General features: G+C 34.7%; 1 protein-coding gene across 6 annotated transcripts; it reads left to right on the top strand.

Moving 5' to 3' along the window:
• The first annotated feature begins 5243 nt into the window (after positions 1 to 5243).
• Positions 5244 to 12218, top strand: LOC110613753 (splicing factor U2af large subunit B). Of its 6 annotated transcripts, none has more exons than XM_021755041.2 (13): positions 5244 to 5500; positions 6942 to 7270; positions 7384 to 7497; positions 7618 to 7706; positions 8310 to 8380; positions 8456 to 8503; positions 8610 to 8669; positions 8743 to 8803; positions 8890 to 9002; positions 9137 to 9583; positions 9832 to 9964; positions 11696 to 11763; positions 11891 to 12218. In XM_021755041.2, exons 1-13 carry the CDS (start codon positions 5336 to 5338, stop codon positions 12026 to 12028), a joined length of 1836 nt encoding a protein of 611 aa, XP_021610733.1. In that variant the 5' UTR covers positions 5244 to 5335; the 3' UTR covers positions 12029 to 12218. The 6 variants fall into 6 exon arrangements, with proteins under 6 accessions (XP_021610733.1, XP_021610734.1, XP_021610736.1 ...); XM_021755042.2 differs by having other exon boundaries at positions 9835 to 9964; XM_021755044.2 differs by having other exon boundaries at positions 8459 to 8503.
• The last annotated feature ends 1190 nt before the right edge of the window (positions 12219 to 13408 follow it).

Genomic DNA, 13408 nt, shown 5'->3' on the forward strand with positions numbered 1-13408 from the left:
TGAGATATAATGTTTTTATGATGCCTATGTGATCCAAGCCTATGTTATGTTATGTTACCCCATTGGAGTATTTGATGAGGACTCCAATGAGGGGTTTATGTTATGTTTGTGCATGCACAGGCTAGGCTTGGCAAAGAAATGTTTGAATGAAAGACAAGTTTTTAATTTTATGTATGTTCTTGACCATGTATGGGATTAAACAGGTTCACAGGATGTATGTTTGGCTTGCTACGGGTTCTGGCGGCCTTAAGCCGACCTGAATCCTAGCGCCGGTAGCGGTCCGGTTTCCGGGTCGTTACAGTTAGGTTCTAGCTCTTTGGATGTGATCCCAGCTTGATGTATGTTATGTTGACCCAGCTAGAGTTTTTGAAGGCTCTAGTAGGGGGTTCTTTATGTTTTCAGTTATGTTGCATACAGGTCAAGCTCGGTATTTACATCAGATGTTACAGTTTTTATGTTTAAGTTTTGATCATGTATGAGATTTGACCAGGTGATAGGATGTATGTTTGGCTTGCTACGGGTCCCGGCGGCCTTAAGCCGATCTGGATCCTAGCGCCGGTAGCGGTTTGGGCCGTTACAGAGGGGTATCGGTTTCCGGGTCGTTACATTTATGGATATGTTATGTTATGTTTAAGAGGAAGTCCTGAGGAGCTCCGTCGATGGCCGGACATTTATTTAGAATATGTAGGGGGTTACTGGTGACAAGTCCATATTTGATGTGTATTGTTTGTGTTATGATGCATTTCATGAGAGCATATGTTTATTAAACTGTTTTTATGTTATGCTCACTAGGCTCTTGTAGCTTATCCCTTTCCCCTAACCCCAGGTTTGCAGGGTCAAGAATAGCTCGGGAAGTCGTCTAGAGGCTGATATAACTTTATGTAATAGAATAGTAGTGGACATGTACTATGTAATGGATTAGATTTGTGCTTTGCCCTAGTTTATGTTTTTGTATATTCCTGTGAACATGATTATTATGTAAAAGTTTTAATGATGAGTTATGCTAAACCAAGCTTGATGCATGAGATGTTGACCATGCTAGAGCATTTGATGAGGACTCTAGTGTGGGTTTTATGTATACAGGTTATTATGTATGCACAGGTTGAGCTTGGTATATGAAATGAAAAAATTTTTATGCAAATGTATGATCATGTATGGGATTTTATCAGGTACACAGGATGTATAGTAGGCTTGCTATGGGTTCCGGCGATCTTAAGTCGATCTGAATCCTAGCGCCGGTAGCGGTCCGGTTTCCGGGTCGTTACAAGGGACGACTGACTGAGATAAGTATAAGAATTACTCTCCACTGAATGACTCACAGACACATATTTTACTGTGAATCAAGAAAAATAACAAGAAAGTTGGATGGCCTTCTAAACTCAACCTTAAGAAAGCAAGAAGGTGAGATGGATCAAGTACTGTCATTTTCATGAAGACCACGGACATACAATGGAGGAGTGCTGGCAGCTGAAAGATGAGATCGAAAGGTTAGTAAGAAACAACACACTTTAAAAGTTCATCAGAAAGAGTAGAAAAGATTGGAGGCTTGAGCCTTGAGAAAAATAAAAGACATTGGATGGATAAAAGCATGGAGACAAGAACAAAAGCCATAAGGCGGGAATTCGTCAGGCCATCCGGGCATCAGTCTTGCATAGCAAGGCATCTCATGCCGGGCCACAAGGCAGGAATCCACCAGGCCAACCAGGTTTTAGTCCCACTAAAAGGCCATAAGGCAGTTTCAGCCAGGCCATAGTCCGAGTATTGGACTATGGAAACAGAAACAAAGGCCATAAGGCAGCTTCAGCCAAGCCATAATCTGGGCATTGGACCATGGAAACAGAAACAAACTAAGGCCATAAGAAAGCTTTAGCCAAGCCAGAAGACCGGGCATTGGACTCACTAATCAAGACAACTCATGCCAGGTCACAAGGCTAGAACCAACTAGGCCAGAAGATCGGGCGTTGGACCCACTAATCAAGGCAACTCATGTCAGGCCACAAGGCGAAAACCCACCAGGCCAGAAGACTAAGCATTGGACCCACTGATCAAGGCAACTCATACCAGATCACAAGGTGGAAACCCGTCAGGCCAGAAGACCGGACGTTAGACCTACTAATCAAGGCAAATCATGCTAGGCCATAAGGCAGGAATTTGTCAGGTCAGAAGACCGAGCGTTGGACCCATATAAACAAGAGTTTCTTGGCCATAAGTCGGGAATCCATCAAGTCAAGAAGACCAGGTGTTAGTCCCACTAAACCAAGGTCATAAGTCAAGAATCCGTCAGGTTAGAAGACCGGGTGTTAGTCTCACTAAAATAAGGCCATAAGTCGGGAATACGCCAGCCAACCAATCGGGTGTTAGTCCCATTTCACGAGATATTTCTGAGGCATTTTATGCCTAGGTTATAAGATGGGAATATGCTAGGCCGACCGATCGGGTATCAGTCCCGCTTCACAAGATGTTTCTAAGACATTTCATACCCAAGCCACAAGGCGAAAATATGCCAGGCCGATTGACCGGGTGTTAGCCCCATATTCACAAGATGTTTCTAAGGCAACTCATGCTAGACCATAAGGTGAGTTCCGTCAGGCCGACCAACCGAGTGTAGTCCCATTTCACAAGAAGATTCTAAGGCATTTGATGCTAGGCCACAAGGCGAGAATATGCTAGGGTGACCGATCGAGTGTTAGCCCCATATTCACAAGATTTTTCTAAAGCACTTGATGCCATGTCGCAAGACGGGTATATGCCAGGCTGACCAACCGTGTGTTATTCCCACTTCACAAGAAGATTATAAGGCATTTGATGCTAGACCATAAGGCGGGTATATGGCAGGCCAACCAATTGGGTGTTAATCCCGTTTCAGGAGAAGTTTCTCAGGCATATCATGCTCAGGTCACGAGCGGGTATGAGCCATGCCACGCGACCGAGAGCATTAGTCTCATCTCACATAAAGTCTCCCAGGCATATGTCACTGCTCTTACAATCACTCCTGAAAATTCAAAATTTTTTGCGAAGGAAGAAAGCTCATTGTAGGTGGGCGAGACTTTTTGATGATTGACAAAGGTAGGACGGGTGCTAAGTGAGCAAATGAAATTTGCAAGGAGCTCGCAAGTGCTAGAAAATGCATGAAAGTTGGAAAATGCGCAGAAGCTTGTTAAGGCCAAAGAATGCCCGAAAGCTCGATATGGCTAAAAATTGCCCAAAAGCTCAAGTGAAGTCCGCAAGGAGGAAAATGACCAGAAGGCCATCAGGTCTGGTCGAGGCAAGAAAATGGCCAAAAGCACGTTAGGGCTATAGAATGTCTGGAAGCTCACCGGGGCTCAAAAATGCGTGAAAGTTCGTCAAGGCCAAAGAATACCTGAAAACTCGATAGGGCTAGAAAAATGCCTGAAAGCTCGAGTGAAGTTTGCAAGGAGGAAAATGACCAAAAGCCCGTCAAGGCTGGTCGGGCGAGAAAATGCCCGAAAACTTGATAAGACTGGAAAATATGTGGAAGCACATCGGGAATAGAGAATGCCCAAAAACTTGATAAGACTGGAAAATGTGTGGAAGTACATCGGGGATAGAGAATGCCCAAAAGCTTGTCAATGCTAAAGAATACCCAGAAGCTTGCAAGTGCTGAAAAATGCATGGAAGCTCGCTAGAAAATTACGAGAAGCACGCTAGGGCTGGAAAATACATGGAAGCCCAACAACGTTGCTCAAAAACTCCCTAAGGCTAGATAGTACCCGGAAGCTTGTTAGGGCTGGTCGGGGCAAGAAAATGCCTGGAAGCTCGTCAGGGCTGAAAAATGTCCGGATAATCCCTAGGGCTATTGGGGTTAAAGAAAGCCCTGAAACTCGTTAAAATATTATTGTATCACTCAGAATGATTTTTGCCAGACAAGACCTGGGACCTGATTGGTCGGTAGGGTAAGTAAGAAGAAAATAGAGACATTGTTCGCGCAGCCCGAATAGAGATTGACTTAATTTGATGGACTAAACTAAGGAGCAGACAAAGCGATGTGAGTATTAAAGGCCAACCTAAAACAAGCCACGTGCTCTAGTTCATGAAAACGGTTGTCACCTTCGAATCTAAAGAATCGAAGACCCACGAGGGGATCTCTGATGTTACACAAGAATTGTTTAAAGTAGGCGATGAGCTTTCACTATAAAACAGGACCACGTGACAAGAATATAATAAATCAATACATGGTCCCACCCGAAGAATGGAAGGTCCGGCTCTTTATCAAGACTTGTAAATTCCAGAGCAAACCGAGTTTTCACATTAAGTTACTGTTAGAGGTAATCTAGCATATCCCTATTATACTTGTAATCGCAAGATCCCCACCAACCGATTAGCCGATAAGACCCCTCATTAATTAACCAGCCATATTATTGTCGGATTATCAGGAAATATTATAATTAACCTGCTCTTACAGTATAAAAGATAGACAGAAATAGAGATATACAATTCTCTTATACAACTACTATTGAATCTTAAGTATTACAATACTCTCGCCTTTCTTTATCTTACTTTGTAAGTGCAAACCACTTCACTCATTCTTTCTTACGAGATTGATCAATCACAACATAATTACATTTCGATAACATCATCAATTTGATTTAATTTATTATATATTTAAAATTAATGTAAATATATCTTTAAAAGTTATTTCATCACTATTTTATTTTCAACTTATTCATATATTTTGCAATTAATAAAAATTTTAATAATTCATTGAATAATAAAAATAAATATAAAGTTAATGGATAAATAATATGAGTGCAAAAAATATATAAAAAAATAAATGACTAATTTTATTTAATTTTTATTTGTTGATAAAAATTAAATAATTCAATATATTTTATAAATTTTAAGTTATGAAATCCTAATAATATGAGATAGAAATATGTGAAGAAAGAATTATTTTTATTTTGATCGGTTAATAAAAAATTAAATTAATCAATACTTATGTAAATTTCAACTTATAAAGTCATAACAAAAAATAAGAATTCTAAAGTAATCTCAAACTCAGTTTTAAAATAAAAATATTTCTATATTATTATGTAGGAACAATATTATTAGATTGAACTAAAATTATATTTTAATAAAATAAAATAAAATATTAATTTGATTGATTGATTTTAAAATTTTAATGAATTTTAAAATTAGTTTTCAGTAAAATTAATATAATAATTTTTTTAGACAAAATTAATATATAAATTTGGTCACAATTTTAAATTTTAAAAAATTATAATAAAAATTTACTACTGGATTCTTGATGGCAGAAACATATTTTGCAGCAACGCGACTCTACTTTAGCTTGTAATTATTCAAAAATATATGAAAAATGAACATGTCCGACTACGAAGAAGAGGGGCACCAAGGCAACGGTGAGGATTTCGAGATCGATAAGTACGACGCCCGTGGTGGTACTGGCGGTTCCTCTCCCCAGCCTCGCACTAGCAGCCACAGCCATGGCGGCGCTGACGATCACACTGTTTCTAAATCTAAGGTGAGATTATACACACAGTGTGGCTCTATCCATACCGATATGGACCAATTTAATCGGGAAGATACTTAACTGCTGGTTCAATTTAAACTTGATGCGTGTAATAGGCAGATTAAGAATATTGCTGGATTTTATTTGGTTTTAGGGTTTTATTTTGTTGCTACACATGATATGTTTTTTTTTGTTTCTTCATGCCTGGGTGTTTATTTTAGAAGTTCCTGGTGGGTTTAGGGTTTTGATCAAAGAAGACTTATCAAGTGTTATGTATTGAGTAGTAGAATTTTCTTTTTATTTAATTGTAAAAGAACAGTTTCGGAGCCATTTTATGAATTTAGATAGGGTTTGGATTTGTTTATTATTTCTGGATTTGGACCTTTCGATGCTGGGATGCACTAAATCTTGGCGGTTCTTTTGGTATCCTTCGTTTGCCATGATTTATTTTGCAACAAAATAATTCAAATGAATTATTGCCAAACCTGATTTTAACTTCTTTTGAAATGAAAATTATTTTAAGTTCTTCATTCCAAATAAGTGAATTGTTAAAAAAGGAATTAATTGAATTGAATTCTTGTGAAATTATTGATTCTAAACTGAGAGTTAGTATCTGCATTGTGCTTGTATACTTCTTTTCAATATTGGGCACCATGCAGTGAAATGAATTTATTGGTTGGCTGCTCTTATTTCATCTGCATTTTAGGCTCTGTTTCCAATGGTTTCATTAATGTATAGTTTTCCATGGTATTGTATCCATTGTATGGTTTTATAGTATATTGTGTTGTACAATGTTTGGAAAATCATATAGTTTATCATGGTTCTATTAACATTCTTTATTTGGTTTGATTGTATAGTATTGTTTTAAATAATAATTAAATTACCCAAATACCCTCATTCTTTTTTGTATGCAATGTGATCACTAATTCCTCATTTTTAATAGCTTAATACACATTCTATATTTATTCCGATTCACAAGAGTTGTCCTTTTTTTTTTTAAATTAATACTTAACGTATCAATAACATGACATTAATGGGGTGATTATTAGGTTGGAGAGGTTGGTTTGGTTTGTTAAAAGTAAATAATTGTTTTAAGAGTAAATTGGTCAAAAATAAAATATACGAGAGCAAAAAAGGAAACAAAATGTATATAACAATGCAAAACCACCAATTTGGTGGTTAAAGAATCTATGAATATTCATGATTCTATAAACATGGAGTTTAATCACAAAAAATCATATAATATACGATATAATCTTCCCAAACATGGTTATCTCGAGAATAATACATTACATAGCCATGGAAAAACATTATCCAAACAAGGCCTTAGTTATCGACCTTATGTACTTACTCCGATATCATGTTATCCATTTTCTAGTTGCATTTCAAGTTTTATTGTTATTGGTTATCACTGACTTTCTGGAATTGCACTACTACAATTTGTCAATTACAGCATGGATCTCATGACTATCCAAGAGAGTCTTCAAAGAGTAGGGAAAAGGAAAGAGAAAGGGGGCGTGATAAGGAGAGGGATCGAGATCTTGAAAGGGACATAGATAAGGAGAGGGATCGATATCTTGAAAGGGACAGGGATAGGAATCGTGAGAGGGACAAGGATAAGGAAAGAAGCAGAGACAGGGATAGGGAAAGGGAACGGGACAAGGATAGTGACTTTCACCATGGGCGTCGTGATCGCCACAGGGATCATGGTGAGAGGAGGGAACAGGGCAGGGATAGGGTTAACAATGATCATTACCGAAGCCGAAACTATGTCAGTGACAGGTATGAGAATCTGTTATTTGAAACTGAGTTTAAATTCTGTTCCATGATTCCATCTTCGTATTTCTGTTTAGCGAAACAAATATTCATTTTATGTTGGTTGCTGCTATTCACAGACATAGAGACTATGACAGAGACAGGGAAGACAGGCATAGGAATCGATCACAGTCTCCTTCAAGGGGTAGATCTGAGAAGAGATCAAAATCACACTCCCGATCACGTTCAAGGAGGTATGTTAGGTTATGGTCATAAAAGTTTTGGGGTAACACTCTTGATGCTCATTGATTTTCAATAAAGCTAACTGCTTTCCTATCCATTCTTTTTGGTTTGTGTTCTTTTCCGACTTTCAGTAAAAGGATTAGTGGCTTTGATATGGCTCCTTCCCCATCTGCTATGTTGATGAATCCAGCTGCTGGTGCTGTTGGTGCTGCTACTGCAGGTTCATATCAAACTTCTTGTACTTTTTCACTGCTGTTTTTGTTTGAGTGTGATATCATGTGGAAAATTCATATCAAATTGCATGATGCCATATTAGTAAGCAGCATCTGGTTTTTTTAGTTTTGTGAGTGTGACCTTTTAAAGATGTGGTATCTACAATGGCTGTACTTTATTATTATTGCTTTGTTGGTGAAATAATTCCAGAACTGAAAGATGTTTTGGTTTTTCTTCTCTTTGGTGTTTGTTTGTTTTTTGTGTCTTGTCATTGTTGTAAGAAGGCAATGTTGGTACTTGCCCCACTGTGCTGACAAAAACAATGGGCATGATCCGACTTCAGTACCTTTTATGTACAAGGACTCAATGCACGGGTGGTCCTTATTCGTCTTCAACTGGCAACTATCGACTACTTCGGTAGTCTTGCAAATATTAACTCCAGAACTTGAATGCTGCATACGTTTCATCTTTTTTCCTAAAATATTCTTATGAAAGTTGGGACTTTTGTCTTCTATTGGAACATAAAACAGGATCGAGCTTTTGGCATTGCAATTTCATCGAATGTTTTATTCGTGAGTGTGCTCTAAATGCAATTAAATTCCCTTTACAGGTCAGAATCCTGGGACACATCCTGCAATTCCTGGAATATTTCCCAATATGTTTCCTTTGGGAACCGGTCAAGTATGTCTTATCTTCATGCACATAAATTAGTTTCTGGATCCTTTTATTAATTTTGTGTTGCTTGTTTATCTGCAGCAGTTTAGTCCTCTCCCTATTATGCCGATTCAGGCGATGACACAGCAGGTTGGCGGGATGCAAGATGCATTATATTTGCCACTTGGAACTTTCTTGCACATTCTGTTATAATTTGTTTGCCTGCAAAATTAGATAATTTATTTTGTTATTGCAGGCTACTAGGCATGCTAGGCGGGTCTATGTTGGAGGCCTCCTTCCTACAGCCAATGAACAGGTTTTTTCCCTCATTTTCTTTTGGATAATGGATGTATCTAGTTGTCATACTGACATTCTATTTTCACCTGCAGTCTGTAGCAACCTTTTTTAGCCATGTTATGGCTGCAATTGGAGGAAACTCTGCTGGCCCAGGTATCCAGCATTAGTCATCATTCATATTATAACCCAGCTGCATTGTTTTCTTGTTGGGAAATCTTTTTCATGTTTGTTTTCTAAAGGGGATGCTGTTGTAAATGTATACATAAACCATGAAAAGAAGTTTGCATTTGTGGAAATGAGATCTGTTGAGGAGGCTAGCAATGCAATGGCTTTAGATGGTATCATTTTTGAGGTAATAATATGTTTGAACATATAGTTGTAGTCCTTAGGAGTAGGACTTTGATCTGTAATAGTTACTGTTATGTAGTGCTGACTGCTGATCTATTTGAATTTGTTTTCTTGGAAAAAAAAAATCTATGCCTCCAGGGTGCTCCTGTCAAGGTGAGAAGACCTAGTGATTATAATCCATCCCTTGCTGCAACACTTGGTCCAAGCCAGCCTAATCCCAATCTTAACCTGGCTGCAGTTGGCTTAAGTCCAAGCTCTGCTGGTGGACTTGAGGGTCCAGACCGCATCTTTGTCGGTGGACTTCCCTATTATTTTACAGAAGCTCAAGTTAGAGAGTTGTTGGAGTCCTTTGGGCCCCTTCAAGGTTTTGATCTAGTAAAAGATAGAGAAACTGGGAACTCAAAGGGCTATGCGTTCTGTGTGTACCAAGACACTGCAGTTACAGACATAGCTTGTGCAGCCCTGAATGGAATCAAAATGGGTGATAAAACTCTTACTGTTAGGCGTGCCAACCAGGGGGCTAGCCAACCTAAGCCTGAGCAAGAGAGTGTACTTTTACATGCCCAGCAGCAAATTGCATTGCAGGTGAGACTACATTTACGTTGTTCGCTCCTAAATTCTGTTCCATCCCGTTGTAAACTATATGTTTATCCTTCTCTTTTGGTTTTCTGTTTCTCTGTTTTCTTGTTTCAAGTATTGGTCATTTTTATAGGTTAGTTAAAACTTATCCTGTTATTTTCTTCTCTCTCCCTTCATTTTCTTTTTTGCTTTTCCCTTTTCCCTTTTCTTTTAACTAACTTTCTTTTTTTCCCCCTTATTTTTGGTTTGGTCAGCAGAAACTTATGTTACAGCCTGTCCCTACTAAAGTTGTATGCCTGACTCAAGTAGTCAGTGTGGATGAGCTCAAAGATGATGATGAGTATGAAGAGATTTTGGAGGACATGAGAATGGAAGGCGGGAAATTTGGTAAGAATCTCTCAACAGAACATTTATTTTCTTAGGGTGCGTTTGTTTTCGTTGTGGTTTTCTGTTTTTCGTTTTTGGTTTGATAAAAGAACAGAAAACTTGTTCAGCTATTAGTGTTTCATTTCTATTTTTATTACTTGTTAAAATGTGTTTTTGAAATCAAAAAACCAAAAATTGAAAATTATAAATATTGATTTTCTTATTACAGATTTTATCAAACCATTATATTTCTTACAATTTTTATAAGATTATTATTAACAATTTCAAAATTTTATTTTTATCAATGAAAATCATTTTTTTAAATATATATTCATCAATTAATTTGTAAAATATATTTTTATTTTATCATGATAAGGAAAATTTATTATTTAGTCTTTATATTATGGGAAAACTCATCAATTAGCTCTTTGATTTTGAAAACCACATTAAAAGGTGCTTGAGGTTTTAACAAATCTATTAATTAGTCCTTCTATTAGTTTTAGTTTTTAAATATTTTACTATCTAGTCCTTGTAGTATGAAAAAATTTATTAATTGGTCTTTCAGTTTTGTAAAAGTATTTATTAATTATTCCCTTCATATTAAGAGAATTTAAAACTTTTTGTAAGGAAAATTTACTATTTAGTCCATGTGATATGACAAAAAACTTTACTATTTAGTCAATGTGATATGACAAAATTTATTAGTTGGTCGTTTAATTTTTAAAAATACATTAAAACGTCTCTAAGGTATTAAAAAATATATTAGTACTTCTATTAGTTTAGCCGTGAAGTATTTTACTATTTAGTCCTTGTGTTAGAGAAAATTCATTAGTTCGTCTCTCAATTTTGTGAAAATGTATATTAATTAATCATTTTGTATTGAAGGCATTTTAAACTCTTTTGCGAGACTTAATAGCTAAAATTAATGGAGGGATTAATTAGTATATTTTTTAAGATCTCAGGAATATTTTAATATATTTTTCAATATAAAATGACAAATTAGTGTGTTTTTATATAGCATAGGAGCTAAATAGTAATTTTTCATTTTTGCGATACTTAACAGCTAAAATTAATAGAGAGATTAATTAGTTGACTTTTTAAAATATCAAGAGTATTTTAATGTATTTTCAAGAATGATGAGCTAACTAATGAGTTTTTCTATATGTGGGGACTAAAAAATAATTTTTATTATAATATCATGTATTTTGTAAAAGTAATTTAATATTCATTTTTATGTACGATCATTTATAAAATTATTTATATCATATTTCAAGAAAATATTTTGTTACTTTCATGTAATAAAGTATAAACTTATTTTTATGCAAATAATTTTTAGAAAACAATTTTCAAGAAGTAAATAACAAAAATTAAAAAATTGTTTTTTGTTTTGAAAAAAGAAAAAAGAAAAATCATATAGCGTTACCAAACGCATCCTTAGTTAACCTCTCTTCCTTCCCTTTCTTTCCGATGCTTCTTCATGATAATTTGATTTTCTCTATTTTGTAGTATATATCTGTTTTACAGCCTTCTGTAGTCTCTTGATCTGTTAAAAGACACGGACTTAACAGAGACAGAATATGCCTTTACCTTTTTTTTTTTTTTCTTTTATATTTAATACTTGAGATTCTACAACTAAACTTGAATTCCAAACTTGTTGGATTCCTTTACTTGAGAAAGTTTCTTGAAAGAAAAAATAGTTGTAATAATATTTTGGAAAATCGCTGTATGCATCTCTTCACATGATAAATGCAGGTACACTGGTGAATGTTGTTATCCCTCGCCCAAAGCCAGGTGGTGAAGCTTCCCCAGGAGTTGGCAAGGTGATATGATGCAAATGCTTTTTATTTTTATTATTTAATTTGCATTCCCTCAGTTCATTTGTCCGTTTGCTTATGAGATGTCATGTTTTGAGGCTGTTAGCTGACAGCAACATCTTTTCATTTGAAGGTGTTCTTGGAGTATAGTGATGTTGAAGGTGCTACGAAAGCCCGAGCAGGGATGAACGGGAGGAAGTTCGGTGGAAATCAAGTTGTAGCAGTGTTTTTCATGGAGAACAAGTTTTATCAGTGCGAATATGATGCCTAGTTATTACCGTCTACTTGTTTATGTTGATTTGTTGTTGGTGGTGGTGGAGTGAGTGTCATAAGGATTAGTATTGAAGTTGTACCAAATGAGCCATCTTGTTATTCTGGCTAGCACACCAAATGAACCATGTTATTTCTTGGAATTGTGTTTGTAATTCTGCTTGTGTTATTTGCACATTCTTTTTTGTTTCCTCGTTTTCCTCCAGCATTGCACGCCCATCATTCTTAAAACAATCGGTAACTAAATACATGAAGGCCCCCTGATTTATTTGTTGTCTTAAAATTTTACAGAATTACATGCATAAAATGTTCATAAGTAGTTTGACATATTATTAAAATTAGCATTCCTAGTAAATTAGTCAAATTCATATTTGCGTATTTTAGTATTTTTGTTTATTAGACAAATAAATTTAGTTAAATTGTGTTTAAAAATAATATTTTTTTAAAATTTAAATATTTATTAGGTTATAATTAAAATTGATGTATCTATTAGCTAAAAGTATTATTGTGTAACTATATATTTAGTCATTTTAAATTTATAAATAATTAATATTTTAAATAATTTAGTTAATAAGCGGTAATTTTATTTGGGATATTTAGTTTAACGGTTAGATTAACAATACAATTAAACAAAGTTTTTGATAAAGTTCGGTTAACATTCAATCAGTCGCATTTTGGACTTTAGTTTTCATTTAAACTATATTATTCTTCTAAAATTTATTAATTTTATTTTTTAAAATTAAGTTTTCACATCGGTAGATCATTTAAAATTACAAAACATAATAAATAATAATAAACTAGTTATAATATTTATTTTTTAAGATTTATAATATTTTATTATTATATTAAAATTATTATGTATATGCATTAAAAATAATTATATTTTAAAACTTTATTTTTAATCATTATATATATTGTATAATAAATTAATACTATATTTATTTAATTAATATTATAAATTATTATATAGTCTTATTAGTCATTTTGCATACCAACGGTAACAATTAAATATAATTTTTCAAACATTAGCTATCAACAATTAGCTAAATTAAACAGAATTTTAGTATAATTATTAAAATTACTGAAAATAATATTAAATAGCGTATGTAAAGAAGTTTTTAGAATTAAATGATAATAATCTAATAATTTGTTTGATTAAATTATTATAAGCATCAAAATAAAAAAAAATTTCTTCAGCTTATTATTATTTTTTATTTTATTAGTTGATCTTAAAAATTTTTAAAAATAATAAATAAATAGATTAATTTATTTTTAGAGTTCATAAACTAATTGAATTAGTTTATAAACTAATTGTCAGGACAAACCCGTCTAAAGAAGAGGTGAGGAATCAATGCCATTCATTCATGTGGAATTTTTTTTC

The sequence above is a fragment of the Manihot esculenta genome, chromosome 4, assembly GCF_001659605.2.
Source record: "Manihot esculenta cultivar AM560-2 chromosome 4, M.esculenta_v8, whole genome shotgun sequence".
NCBI classification, from domain to species: Eukaryota; Viridiplantae; Streptophyta; class Magnoliopsida; order Malpighiales; family Euphorbiaceae; genus Manihot; species Manihot esculenta.